Genomic DNA, 13,102 nt, shown 5'->3' on the forward strand with positions numbered 1-13,102 from the left:
ATTTTAGAAGAAGATTATATAAATCTGACCTATAAATGTGTGACATGTTCAGGGGACACGAGGCCAAACGCTGCTGGCAATCAGTAAGTAAAATATGACGATGCGCAGATTCAGAGGGGGCGCCGGCTCTCATTGGTTGATGCAAGGAATTCTTGTTCTTCATTATGGGTCCTCTGCCCATCTTCAGTGCCCTCATCTGTGGGGAAGGGGAGGAGGTCACATGGGTAATACTTGATACATTGTATTTCACTTTGTGTTCCAGGTGTGTTCTGTGCCCGCCCACCTATGGTTCCAGCTGCACCTGTCCAGCAGCCAATCAGGTAACAGGATTCATCCAGCAGTGATGCCTTCTCTTCCATTATTTATTGTTCCTCCAGAATAATTCTGGATCTTCTTTTTCTTTGCAGACTGGAGGTGTTTGTGTCCCAGAAGCCCCAGAGGTAATTCCTGAGAATGTAATAAAGAAATGACGCCATGTTTATACCAATGTTGAAGACTCCGCCCCCTTGGCATTATGCCAAGCATGGTGGTTGTATCAGCAATAATCTGAATGTATAATTTAAAGCGGGGAGGGGGGGAATCATTATTTGTATTCAATGCCCATTAATTGCCATCAAAGCAGCCAATGGGTTTCCTGCTTCCAGCTGAGATGAAGGCTGCACTGCACAGAATCAAATAACATGAGGCTGCTGTCCCATCTGGAACCATTATGGAGGAATTTGCTTGTAGTGGAATATACAGAACTCAGGGAAGGGGCAGCCGCTGTGATCTGTTCACTCGTCACTGTCAGTTCCCCTTCTCATCTGTTTCTGACGCCATTTTTCTACCCGCAGAGTCCGCTGACCTCGGTGACGTATTGGGAATCCTTATATCTCTACTCCAATTATGACGTGTGTAAGGTAGGTTGATATCTGGGGTGCCCAGCCAGTGCTCAATCACATGATGGGCGCAGTGCCGCCATAGTTTGGGCGTAGCCTGTGTGCAGGGAGGGTGTTGGGCAGAGGTCGGAATTGCGATTTTTTTTATCGTTTCCTCAATCTTCAGGTTTACCAGAACTTCACCGCCTGCCAGGCCCTCACCAACATGGTCATCATGAACGCCTTCTCTGCCATCAGCAAGGCCTACGACCTGTACAGCAGGTGAGTGAAGCTGGGCACCATGTCCGCTGATGTTGTCACGGTCTGGTATAGGAAGTGTGACGTGGCAGGGAGATTTCTACTGACGGGTGTAATTTATTGCAGCGCAAGGAGCTCCTTTCTTCCGGCACTGATCTACAGCACCGCAAGCCAGCTGGGCACCACAGCACCATCCAGCCTGACTTTCCAGAAGAATGCCCAGGTGAGGACAGTCACAGCTCAGTCTGCACCTGTCTGTGTTATTCTGAAATAGAGGTCAACTCAGAATGAACAGGCTGCATGTAATCTTGTACTGGAGGCTCCCAGCTGTCCTAGGTACACTGCAATATTTCCTGCAGCCTCACTGATTTCTTCTCAAACCTAAACTTCTCACCACAAGAACTCACTTATTGATTGCTGACTCCTCATCCAAGTTCGGTTCACAGTGATGATTTGTGTCAGTGCGCATTTTTCAATGCATTATTGCATTTGTTAGGCAGTTCATGTACTACAGTGTGGGACCTTTCTGTGCTATTCATGATCTGGGCACCGCAGGGTTTGAAAACAATGCCCTGGTATAGGTAAATGGCAGCGCAAATAAGGTGAATTCGCTTCATGACACGGAAACATGCGATAACATGCAATCATTACAGAAATGTTCAGGTTTGATCCGGCCATTTGCACTGCCTGACGATAAAATTGCAACTTCCCGGGGCTCATGTGATCCGATGCAGAATGAAGGAATTAACTTGCCAATTGTTTCTTTATAAAATAAATCCTAACCGTGAATTTGTAATAAATAGGTTTCAGTAACTCGTTTTCCTGTGTTTTACAACAGATCCAATTCCGATTAGTGAAGTACGACGTCCGCGGAAATTTCCTCGGCTGGGAGACCCTTAAAGGGGGAACTTTGCAGGTGAGTCTGATCATTTCACATAGGAGCCCCCTACTCCTCATCTGGAAGTTGGGGGCAGGTAGGTGACCAAACTGTAACTTATCTGTAGTATAATAAATGAGGTCACAGAGTAGAATGACTATAGGTTCCCTGTGTGCAGATCAGAGGTATTTCCTGGGGTCCTTTTTCTATATTTTTACTGATCGGTAACATTGAAATCCTTGTGCATTGTATGGAGTGACTGGGGCTGGGGTGATGGGGGGAGTTTGCTTTAAATAATAAATTGTTTCTTCCAGATGTGTCCCAATACACAGAGCGTGTGGGACGCCGCGTTTAAATTTGGGACCTACTACAGCCTGTCGGTAAGTGACTCCTATCTATCCCCCTATCTATTTCTCTATCTACGGATCTGTCTATCCCCCCCCCATCTCTTAATATATTCAATCCTAATATAGATACCAATCTTTATCCTAATATATTCAGTATATAATGCGATCTCTATTTCGATCTCTCTCTCCATTCTCTCTCTCTCTCCATTCTCTCTCTCCTCTCTCTCTCTCCTCTCTCTCCATTCTCTCTCTCTCTCCATTCTGTCTCTCTCTCCTCTCTCTCTCTTTCTCGATTCTCTCTCTCCCTCTCCATTCTCTCTCCCTCTCTCTCTCTCTCCATTCTCTCTCTCTCTCTCCATTCTCTCTCTCTCTCTCTCCTCTCTGTCTCTCTTTCTCGATTCTCTCTCCATTCTCTCTCTCTCTCTCCTCTCTCCCTCTATTCTCTCTCTCTCTCCATTCTCTCTCTTTCTCTCTCCCTCTCTCCATTCTCTTCTGTCTTCACTCTCTCATTTTTGTATTTTTTTCTGTAACTAATATATAATATTATATAATATTTAATGACCTAGAATGTATTTAATTTAATCGCTCTCTTTTCTCTCTCCCTGCTCTCTTCTATCTCTCTCTCATTTCTGTAACAAGTTATTGATCAGCAATTAAAACTCCATAGATTTCATCCCATGTAGTATTCTTCTGTTCTTTAAAAAGTTGATAAAATACAAAAACAAACAATTCATTGGTCAGACACATACATTTCCATTTCCCTGATCTGTGTTATGATTGGTTCTCTGGCACACAAGGATATTTATCAGGGGGATCAGAATCAAATGATAACATTCCACCGCAACCAAAGAAAGTAGCAGGAATCTCTGCAGTGGTTTGAGGTTCATTTTTGGATCCTTTCAGCTGAATTATTCTCATTGATAAATATAAGGCCATCATTACAGCGAGATCCAGCAAAGGCTAAGCAGAAGGGTCAGCGCCGTCCCTGCCCCTCTCCCCCCTTCATGTCCCACTGTCCTAACTATTGGTGACACATTAACTAACAGGCCTGGCGATGGAATGTAACCAGACACAAAGGTGACTGCAACCTTTTCAACAATATTCCAACATATTTTCTAGTGCACCCCCCCAAAAATTCATCTTACCTGACTCTATTCCAGTATTTCTCAACCAGGGCTCCTCTAGGGGGCGCTAGGGGTTCCTTGAGCAATAAGCAATTTGTACCTCTTAGGTTAGTTTAAGTGACACCAATGATGTTTTTGGCTATCTGTAAGGGTGATATTCTTCCCACTGGCAAGCACTGGCACTGTGTTGGTTGAGAAATGCTGCTTTTTTCTACTTTTATATTTTTACCTTTTCAGTCATTTCTACTTCAACCCCAAACTCAATATTTTTTGCTAACAAATATTTTAAATAAAGTTTTTTCTATTTGTATGCTGCCCCCATGTGTTGCTGTTACAACTCCCCCCCTCCCCCCCACATCCCCATAATAATTCCGCTATTCCCCAGTAATGATGTCATTCTGTTCCCGGTGATTTCAGTGTTCTCTGCCTGTGTCCGATCTCTTCCAAGCGGTGCCGGAGCCCATATTCTATGAGCTCTTCCTGCTTTACACTGGTACCAGCGGTGCCAGCATGCTGTGGCCCATACCAGTGTGGAATGCCAACATCCAGGGAGGCTCAGGTAGGTGAATATCACTGTTATTACAACATCAAGGGGACAGTTTTATCTTTATTCTGCCAGCAGCAGATCCCAATCAGGTTGGCAGGAATGCTGCAAAATTGTATTACAATGTGGCTACTTTTGGAGCCCAGTAGTGGGATTTCACCACCAGGATTCACAGTTCTTCCAATTGATATCAGCCATTATAAAGCAAATTAATGGTGTCATCATCAAGAATACTATATAATGGAGAATAGGAAATGAATTACAGAGTACAGCTGTGGCAGAAGAATGATGCCTTTATACCATGCTTTTGTGGGAGGGGTGGACACACAAACTACTGAGGGAAATCTACCCATTGTGGGAGGGGCAGAGACACAAACTACTGAGGGAAATCTCCCCATTGTGGGAGGGGCAGAGACACAAACTACTGGGGGAAATCTCCCCATTGTGGGAGGGGCAGAGACACAAACTACTGGGGGAAATCTCCCCATTGTGGGAGGGGCAGAGACACAAACTAATTGGGGAAATCTTGTGGAAGAGACAGAGACAAAAAAACACTGGGGGACATTTCCTCATTGTGAAGCAGGGCTGTGATTGGCTTGTGATAAATCTGCAGGCACCCTCGGTTCCAGTGCTCTCAGACGATTCTTCCTGATTGATGGTATATCCGGCAGACAGACCAACCTCTCCAATCTGCCCTCCTATGTCACCGTTGCTACAAGCCTCACCCTTAGGTATACCCATCATCTATTTGTTTTCCACCATAAACAGCTGCTGTTCTGCTTTACTAACCACTGCACTCCCTTCTAAACAGTGTCTACCTTCCAGTCAGCCCTCCGAGCAGCCAACCACCCTTCCAGCTCACAGTAAAATATGAGAGGCAAAATCTACAGACATCAGCTCAGGTAAGTGCCCCATTTTATACCAGGACTGCTGCCCCAGATCCAGAACTGAACTAGAAATTAGTGACAATTCTTTTCTGTTTTTTTTTTTTCTTCTCATTTCATTTTCAGGTTTCATTTGCTGTCACATATTCGCAGAGCCAGGGGACATTTAAAAGAGACACAGATGTAAGTGACCGCTGCCCGCTGAACCCTCACATTCCCCCTACTGATATTTAGCCCCCATAAATCCCTTCTATCCTTTGCAGAGATTCACATATCCTTATCTCTGTGGCTACAATTCATGCTGCATTCAGATTCTATTTATTTGTAGCCCCCCCATTGTGCCATAGAGAGCTTAAACCACAACTGTGACCACGTCCATCTATAATTATATAATGCAAGTAATCATGGGACATGGAGGTATCTTATAGGCAGGAAACTGACATTGCAGCCACTCTGCTGCCCTCTAGTGTTCACACAGAAATAGTGACAATCACCAGCAGCCTCTACACAAATTGAAGGCATAACCCAACCCTTGTCTTATACTCATATATAATTGTGAGCCTATTGCTTCTAATTAATTCTTAATATTAAGACTGAGACTTTGCATTTCCCTTATTTGTAGATAGTGTTTGTTAATATGTTGTATTCTAATGCATTGAGCTCATTTGTTGTTTAGCAAGCTCAGTAGCTCCAGCTGCAGTTTACACACATTAGTGGCTCAAAGCAATGATCATTGTATAATTATATTTTTACATGATTGCTGTTTTCTGCAGATTGCACTCGGAGTCCTGGGCTCACTTGCTGCACTTGTAGCCATCTTGGAGATTAGCAGTTGGCTGCGGAGATCCGGCCAGCAGAATATTGGGATAATGGTGAGTGCTGGATGTGTTGGTTGGTAGATGAGCCTGCCCAAATCTCCTTATACTGACCAACCAGCAGAGCAGGGACAGAGACCACACTTTTGTGTATTTTGTGTTTCATTATTTTTGACATTTTGATGGAATTTTTTCCCTTTTTTTTATATTCAGGTAATAATTAAGTTCCTGGCGTTTCTTAGCGGATCTCTGGCAAATGCATTTTTCCTCATTGTTTATGGAACATCAATCTACTGGATGATTGCATTTAAGGTATTATAGCTTGTTCCCATATTTACATAGAACACTGACATATACTGTGGTGCTGTACAAATAAGCCAGTCCCAGTCTCTGTACGGAAGAGCTGACACTATAATGTCCTCCGCCCCACAGTTACACACTATTATTTTACATTTAAATATCTCTTACATATACTGCAGTGTGTACAGAGAACACTGAGCCAGTCCCATCAGTCTCTGTACAGAGGAGCTGACTCTCCAATGTCCCCCCACAGTCACACACTATTATTATACATTTATATAGCTCTGACATATACTGCAGTGTGTACAGGGAACACTGAGCCAGTCCCATCAGTTTCTGTACAGAGGAGCTGACACTCTAATGTCCCCCCACAGTCACACACTATTATTATACATTTATATAGCTCTGACATATACTGCAGTGCTGTACAGAGAACATTGAACAAGTCCCATCAGTCTCTGTACAGAGGAGCTGACACTCTAATGTTCTCCTACAGTCACACACTATTATTAAACATTTATATAGCTCTGACATATACTGCAGTGCTGTACAGAGAACACTGAACCAGTCTCATCAGTCTCTGTACAGAGGAGCTGACACTCCAATGTCCCCCCACAGTCACATACTATTATTGTACATTTATATAGCTCTGACATATACCACAGTGCTGTACAGAGTACACTGAGCCAGTCCCATAAGTCTCTGTACAGAGGAGCTGACACTCTAATGTCCCCCCACAGTCACACACTAATATACATTTATATAGCTCTGACATATACTGCAGTGCTATACAGAGAACATTGAGGCAATCACATTAGTCTCTACATTTGTCTAGCTGTGATTGGTGCAGTTGGTTTGTGGATTTCATGCACAGTGCACATATCAAACTGTTTTTCTCCATCAGGGTCAGACAACAGCAGTCTCTGTTACGTTACCTCCGTCCGGCGGGCAGGTTGAGAATGATTTTATCATCTATATGTCGGTGGCATTTGCATTGAAGGTAAAATGTCTGTTATTGGCTGGGGAGTCTGGGGTAAGTTGGGTATTTAATGCCCCATACTCTCTTTTTCTCAGACTCTGGAGTTGCTCCACCTGCTGGTCACTCAGCTAACGGTCAACATTTTCCTTATTGACTGGGAGAAGCCTAAGGATAAAACCACTTCACAAGGTACAGAACTTTGAAATAGAAAAGGTCCTTTTACGAATGGGGTTCCTTATATATACAGCGGCCTTGTGTAAGAGCCAGCGCTGAAATTAAATATTTAACATTTTTTATTTATAGCGTCCTAAACATGGGAAATTATGATGGCATAATCTGACCCATACACCATGCATTTCACAAATGCTCTGCCCAATATTTATTTCCTGTCTGATATGATTTATGTAGCCAAAGAAAAAGTAAAAGAAGAAACTTGGCTGCAGATCTAATCACTGAGCTTTGCCTTCCAGGGAAATCCAATGTGAGCATATGGAGGACGGTTCTGGTTGCCAATGAGTGGAATGAGATCCAGACCTGCCGGAAACTGAGCCCCCTCTTCCAGCTCTTCATGGTTCTGCTACTTCTGGAGGTGACACATAAAATGTATTTCTATCCTTAGAAAAAAAGAAAGGTTTCTGTGCTATTCTGAGTGAAATTTCCTGTTTTCAAAAGTTGCATTTATATTAAACTTTAGATTATCTTACAAGTGATATTGCACTTTGGTTATATTCCCTTCCTGTATCTCTTTTCCTTGCAGGTTGTTGGTCTTAAAAACATTGCAGCCAAGGACCTGAACTTGGAGTTAAACCCTTTGGCTGGAACCTACCAGGCCCCCTGGAGCATTATCCTGAGATTCGGAATAGCAGCCTCCATGTGGCTGGCTGTCGGCCTGGTACAGGTAGGTGAGAGGTGCATTGTGGGTAATACCCATAATTCTTCCCTGGCAGGTGATGCCTAACCCAGGTGGGTCAAGTGATTCTTTATATTAGGTATATACAAATTTTATAAGCTATGTATAGAAATATTGTAACCAATCAAAAAAAAATAACAATTGTTTATACACAGCTGGCATTCTGTGTATATAAATATAACAAAATCATTCCATGCTGATGAGTTCATAGAATATATTTAGAATATATTGAATGCAAAGAATAATATACAAAACTGAATTCACAAAATGTTTAGACAAGGATAATGATATTATTTCAGTCATGTGACTCTAGTTTGCCGATCTCATTGGCTGAAAAAAACTTTTTTTTTCTCCTCTCCTGGCGCAAAAGCTTTGTGAGTTCAGCATATTGATCCTGAGAGTTTGGGATGGGGAAACCACTGACACTTCTCACCACCTCTGATTGGCAATGGGTACATCCTCTGTAGATCTTGGAGCTGGTTCTGTCCCATTAGATCCCACTAACCAGTGTGAGGGGTGACATAGTCCTCAGGGAGCCATGGATCTGTGATTGTGACAGCCGACACATTTTAGGGCAGTTCTGCTTCTTTCTCTGTGTTTTATGTATATTTGTGTATATGGCTGATCTGCAGATATGATGTCACTGTCTATTACAGGTTCTCTTCTTCATCTTCTTCTATGAACGATTTGTGGAGGACAAAATTAAACAGTTTGCTGACCTCTGTTCTCTCAGCAATGTGAGTGTCTCTATCAATCCTGGTGAAAGAATATATATATATATACTCCAATATATACTCTAACATTAACAATATCTGGGGAGCAGTGATGTCACTTCCGGTATAATATAGAACTTATATCCGGGGAGCAGTGATGTCACTTCCTGTATAATATACAACTTATATCTGGGGAGCGGTGATGTTACTTCCTGTATAAGATATAATTTATAACTGGAGAGTGGTGATTTCACTTCCTGTATAATAAATAATGTATATCTGGAGCTTAGTGATATTACTTCCTGTATAATATATAAGGTATATCTGGAGAGTAGTGACATCACTTCCTGTATAAAATATATCATATCTGGGCAGCAGTGATGTCACTTCCTGTAAAATAGAGTTTATATTTGGAGGGTGGTGATGCCACTTCTGTGATATATCATTCGTGTGTTATAATGAGAAATGTCCATTCAGGTTTCGGTTCTGGTGCTGACCCACAAGTGTTATGGATATTACATACATGGCAGATCAGTACACGGACAAGCAGATGTCAGCATGGAGATGATGATGGACAATCTGAGAAAAGAAGAAGTAAGTATAAATCTGGAAAGCAGATCATTCAGATCCTTACAGTAAATGTAAATGTGAAATGTCAGACAAAACAAATTCACAAAAAACAGGATTTCTTTTTATATATTATTGTTGCCTCCATATATGAGGGTCTGTGCTCAGGATAATATTATACAGCTTCTACTGAAGTCATTTGAAATATCCTCACCTTTTCTATTTATTCAGAAAGGAATGATAACAAAATGTTTTTGTGCAGGAAAATTTGTGTCCATTGCGGGGCCTGGAGCCCGGGTCAGACATCCAGACCTTTGAGGTGGTGCTGAGCGAGCGTGTGCAGGAGCAGTATGACAAAATCATGCAGCCGCTGATGGAGGTAACCTAATTCTACAATATACCGAGTGAAAACATTCATCTGGTATGAATCTGTCGTCTTGGGGAAGGATATGCATCCCATACTCGCCTCTCATTTCTCACATTTTCTTACATCTATTTTCCTCTTTTTCTTGTTCTTATCTTACTCTGCTCCAACTCTTGGCTTCTTCTCCTACTCCAATTTTCCCCCACCTCTGTTAGTCTGCTCGAACTTTCTCATTTTCTTACTCTGCTCCACCTCTCCTCTTTTTCTTTTGCTCCTTTCCACCTCTCCTCTTCTTCTTCATTAACTCTGCTCCAATTATCCTATTCTTATTTAACTCTGCTCTAACTCTCCTCTTTTTCTTTTGCTTTGCTGACTCTTTTCTTGTTTCTTGTTCTGTTACAACTCTCTTATTCTTCTCAACCTTCTTCTCCCCCTTTTACACCTCTTTTTGTCTTTTGCTCTTCTTTGTTTTTTCCGCAACCTTTTTTGAATCTCTTTTCCCTCACCTATTCACCTTTTATCTCCCACATTCCTATTTTTTTCCACTCTTCTTTCCCTCTTCTACTCCTTTCTTTCATTCCCATTTCCCATCCCTCTCTCTCCTCTCCTCTGTTACACTTCTCTCTTCTCTCCCTGTTCAGGTTCCTAGAGGTCAGAAAGCCAGCAATGAGAAGAATCCAATGTTACAGCAACGGATCAGAACCTACTACACCATTAACCGCTTCCTTTCCGCCTTCTTGGATCATGTATGTGCTGACACCTAGTGGTAACCACACACATTACAGTCTGATTGTACAATCAACTCTACCAACTTTACTATAAGGACCTGGTTTTAAATCGAATGGATCGTTTAGATAGCCCTTCACTTTATTTGATGTCTATTGCTGTCTGTGTCCCCATTGTCTAATCTTTTTCTATTTGTCCATGTGATAAGTAAACCAGAACTGAAATCGTAGGAAGATTTTGAGTTCTCATCAGAACAGGAATGAAGGCAAAATCTTTAAGGGGGGAACCAGATCTGATGACAAATCATTAGGAACATCAGGGAGATCTCCTCTCACTTCCTGTCATTTCTACATCCCAATTGTGTTTTGTTGGTGTCACCTCTCTAATCAATCTCCTCCTCTGGCAGGTCTATAAGGATCTGGATTACGTGGTGAAGGACAAGCTGTTTTTGGAGCACATCCTTGACTTTGAGTTCCAACAACCCATCGACAAATCAATATTTTATAATGGTGAGCGTCTCTATAATTTCTTGCAGTCGTGTCACTGGGTTTGGTCTCATCCCATACGGTAATTGGTGTCACCCCCCTTGGTGGCAATCACTGCATTATCAGGCTTTTAAAATCAGCTTCATAATATGTCTCTCCTGCAAATAAAAAACAGGCTGCTGGCAATTTTTTTTATATTTAAAGTTAAGTTTTAAGGAATCCTAAATTGAATCTGATCTGTTAAAACGGAGACAAATGCAATTTCAGGACATGCCACTAGGTGTCACTTGAGTATAAGCCAAAATAGGTTTTTAAAAGGAGTTTGAGGGCAAAGAAATCACGGTTTATATTTGAGTATACATGGTACATGGTTAATTACCAAACTCTAATTTGCTCAATTATTAAATGGGAAATTTTTAAGTATAAAAGGGCTCAAGAGCTGTTTCCAAAGTGCAAAATCTATCCAGGTGTGTGTGTATATATATATATATATATATATACTAGTAAACCTACTGGAATTGTCATTTTTAATTCTGAAAATCATCAAGTTGGTCATATACCTGTTTCTTAACCAGGCTTCTAAATTGCATTCCTGAAATTCATCATTTTACTGATCCATCACCTTCTCTATTTCAGATGAACGTTATCGCTTCTGCCGCGCCCTCTTCTACAGCCACGAGCTGGTCCTGCTTCTCTTTGACACTCTTCTGTTCTGCATCATAGACCTGGGGACACAGAATTTCATCCTGGCCACTATCCTGACCTTCGTCATTCAGATGGTAAGGGGAAACTACTGCTAAGTCTTTTAGGCAAATACTGAATTTGTGGGGAACAGAATTTGTGGGGGTATTAGAGGGCCAGTAACCCAGATCTGATATTCCAGTGATCGACGTCTGTTGAGGACTCTCTGAGATCCCCACACTCCTGGGTCCCAGGTCTGTACACCCAGAGGGGAAGTTTGTAGTTTGTTTCTCCCCTGGGCCAGCTAGCTTAAAGGGCAAATATGGGAGGACCATAGTGGACAGATTGGTGGTAGCCAGGATGATTGTGGGCAGAGCAGCCCAATACTAAACACTTATATTATAATGATAAACTTACCACTGTGATACTGGTACAAATGTCACCCCCAGTAGCCATGACACCCTAGCCCATGGCCATTATTAGGGGCTCCCATCATCCCTGTGCTTACTTCCTGGGTCTGCAAAAGCCAAAAATATCAAGTCACGTTTATTTCTAATAAACATTTCTCCAAATACATAATATTGAATGATAATAATGATATTGGTGATTTATCTGGGCCCTCAGGATTGTTCAATATGATTCTAATTGGTCCAGGGGCCCCATGAATTCATTGAATACAAATGTTGCAGTTGATGTTTTTGCTGTTTTGCTATCACAGTGCTCAGCAGATTTCATTTTTGTGTCCCCCTTTCCTTTGATAGTTTGTGAAGATTCTCCGTTCTCAGATTGGAAGGAAGAACCTCTCCACTCAGACTCTGGTGGAAGAAAGTTTCCTGATCTGAGGACAACAGATCAGCAGCTGGTGAAGTGCCCTCACCCCTGGACACATGAACAGTCTCACTGGGCACGGGATACTTCAAGAGACTGCACAAGAATGAGCTGATTCATGAGCAGCGGCTGCACTATCATGGCCGATGATATAAATGTTCCGATTTATTTAAATTCTGTAAATATGGAATGTATAGATTTTTTGCATATTTGTAATTTTGTACATTTATATTTTTGTAAGTTGAATAAACCAAAAATCTGTATATTTGATGTAATATTGATAATGATTTCAAATCTTAAGGCTTTTTGAAAATTTTGGAGGGTGTCTGTGGGGATTTTCCCCCAGTGGTGAGGTCAGGTACTGATGGTGGGGATTTCCCCCTATTGGTGAGGTCAGGTACTGACTGTGGGGATTTGCCCCCTATTGGTGAGGTCAGGTAGTGATGTTGGATGAGAAGACCCGGCTCACCAATCCAATTCACCCCAAAGGTGTTCAGTAGGGTTAAGGTCAGGGCTCTGTGCAGGAAACTCCACACCAAACTGGTGACCCCATGTCTTTATGGAGGTGGCTTTGTACCCCGGGGCACAGTCATGGGGCGACAGGAACAGGCCAGGGCATTTGTTCTTTGCTGTATACACATTGGGGTGCCATCGACATTGAATGGCAAAGCTCCCCAATAAGCAAATGCATTTGACATGGAAGCTGTACATTGACCTAATAATGAACTGGAGTAATATGAATTATTGAGGGTTCAATGATTGCACTGACAGCCACTTCTGCTCTTAAATATCTGTTGTGTGACACAGGAAAATTTGATCATTTGACCTCATAACAAAATACAG

General features: G+C 42.1%; 1 protein-coding gene across 1 annotated transcript in view; it reads left to right on the forward strand.

Moving 5' to 3' along the window:
* LOC140338281 (meckelin-like) overlaps window positions 1–12,522 on the forward strand; it is a gene marked incomplete in the record, with an annotated part of 14,541 nt that extends 2,019 nt beyond the window's left edge. Inside the window, 25 exon segments of the mRNA XM_072422432.1 lie at window positions 8–83; window positions 263–320; window positions 408–440; window positions 834–899; window positions 1,045–1,139; window positions 1,242–1,338; window positions 1,954–2,031; window positions 2,307–2,372; window positions 3,881–4,022; window positions 4,621–4,738; window positions 4,819–4,909; window positions 5,018–5,074; window positions 5,665–5,763; window positions 5,920–6,018; window positions 6,911–7,006; window positions 7,081–7,174; window positions 7,456–7,574; window positions 7,743–7,883; window positions 8,552–8,632; window positions 9,086–9,202; window positions 9,438–9,554; window positions 10,181–10,285; window positions 10,672–10,774; window positions 11,387–11,529; window positions 12,193–12,522. Of these exon segments, the coding sequence (XP_072278533.1) occupies window positions 8–83; window positions 263–320; window positions 408–440; window positions 834–899; window positions 1,045–1,139; window positions 1,242–1,338; window positions 1,954–2,031; window positions 2,307–2,372; window positions 3,881–4,022; window positions 4,621–4,738; window positions 4,819–4,909; window positions 5,018–5,074; window positions 5,665–5,763; window positions 5,920–6,018; window positions 6,911–7,006; window positions 7,081–7,174; window positions 7,456–7,574; window positions 7,743–7,883; window positions 8,552–8,632; window positions 9,086–9,202; window positions 9,438–9,554; window positions 10,181–10,285; window positions 10,672–10,774; window positions 11,387–11,529; window positions 12,193–12,273 (2,372 nt within the window).
* Window positions 12,523–13,102: the final 580 nt, after the last annotated feature.

This window comes from Pyxicephalus adspersus, chromosome 9 (assembly GCF_032062135.1).
Source record: "Pyxicephalus adspersus chromosome 9, UCB_Pads_2.0, whole genome shotgun sequence".
Lineage (NCBI taxonomy): Eukaryota > Metazoa > Chordata > Amphibia > Anura > Pyxicephalidae > Pyxicephalus > Pyxicephalus adspersus.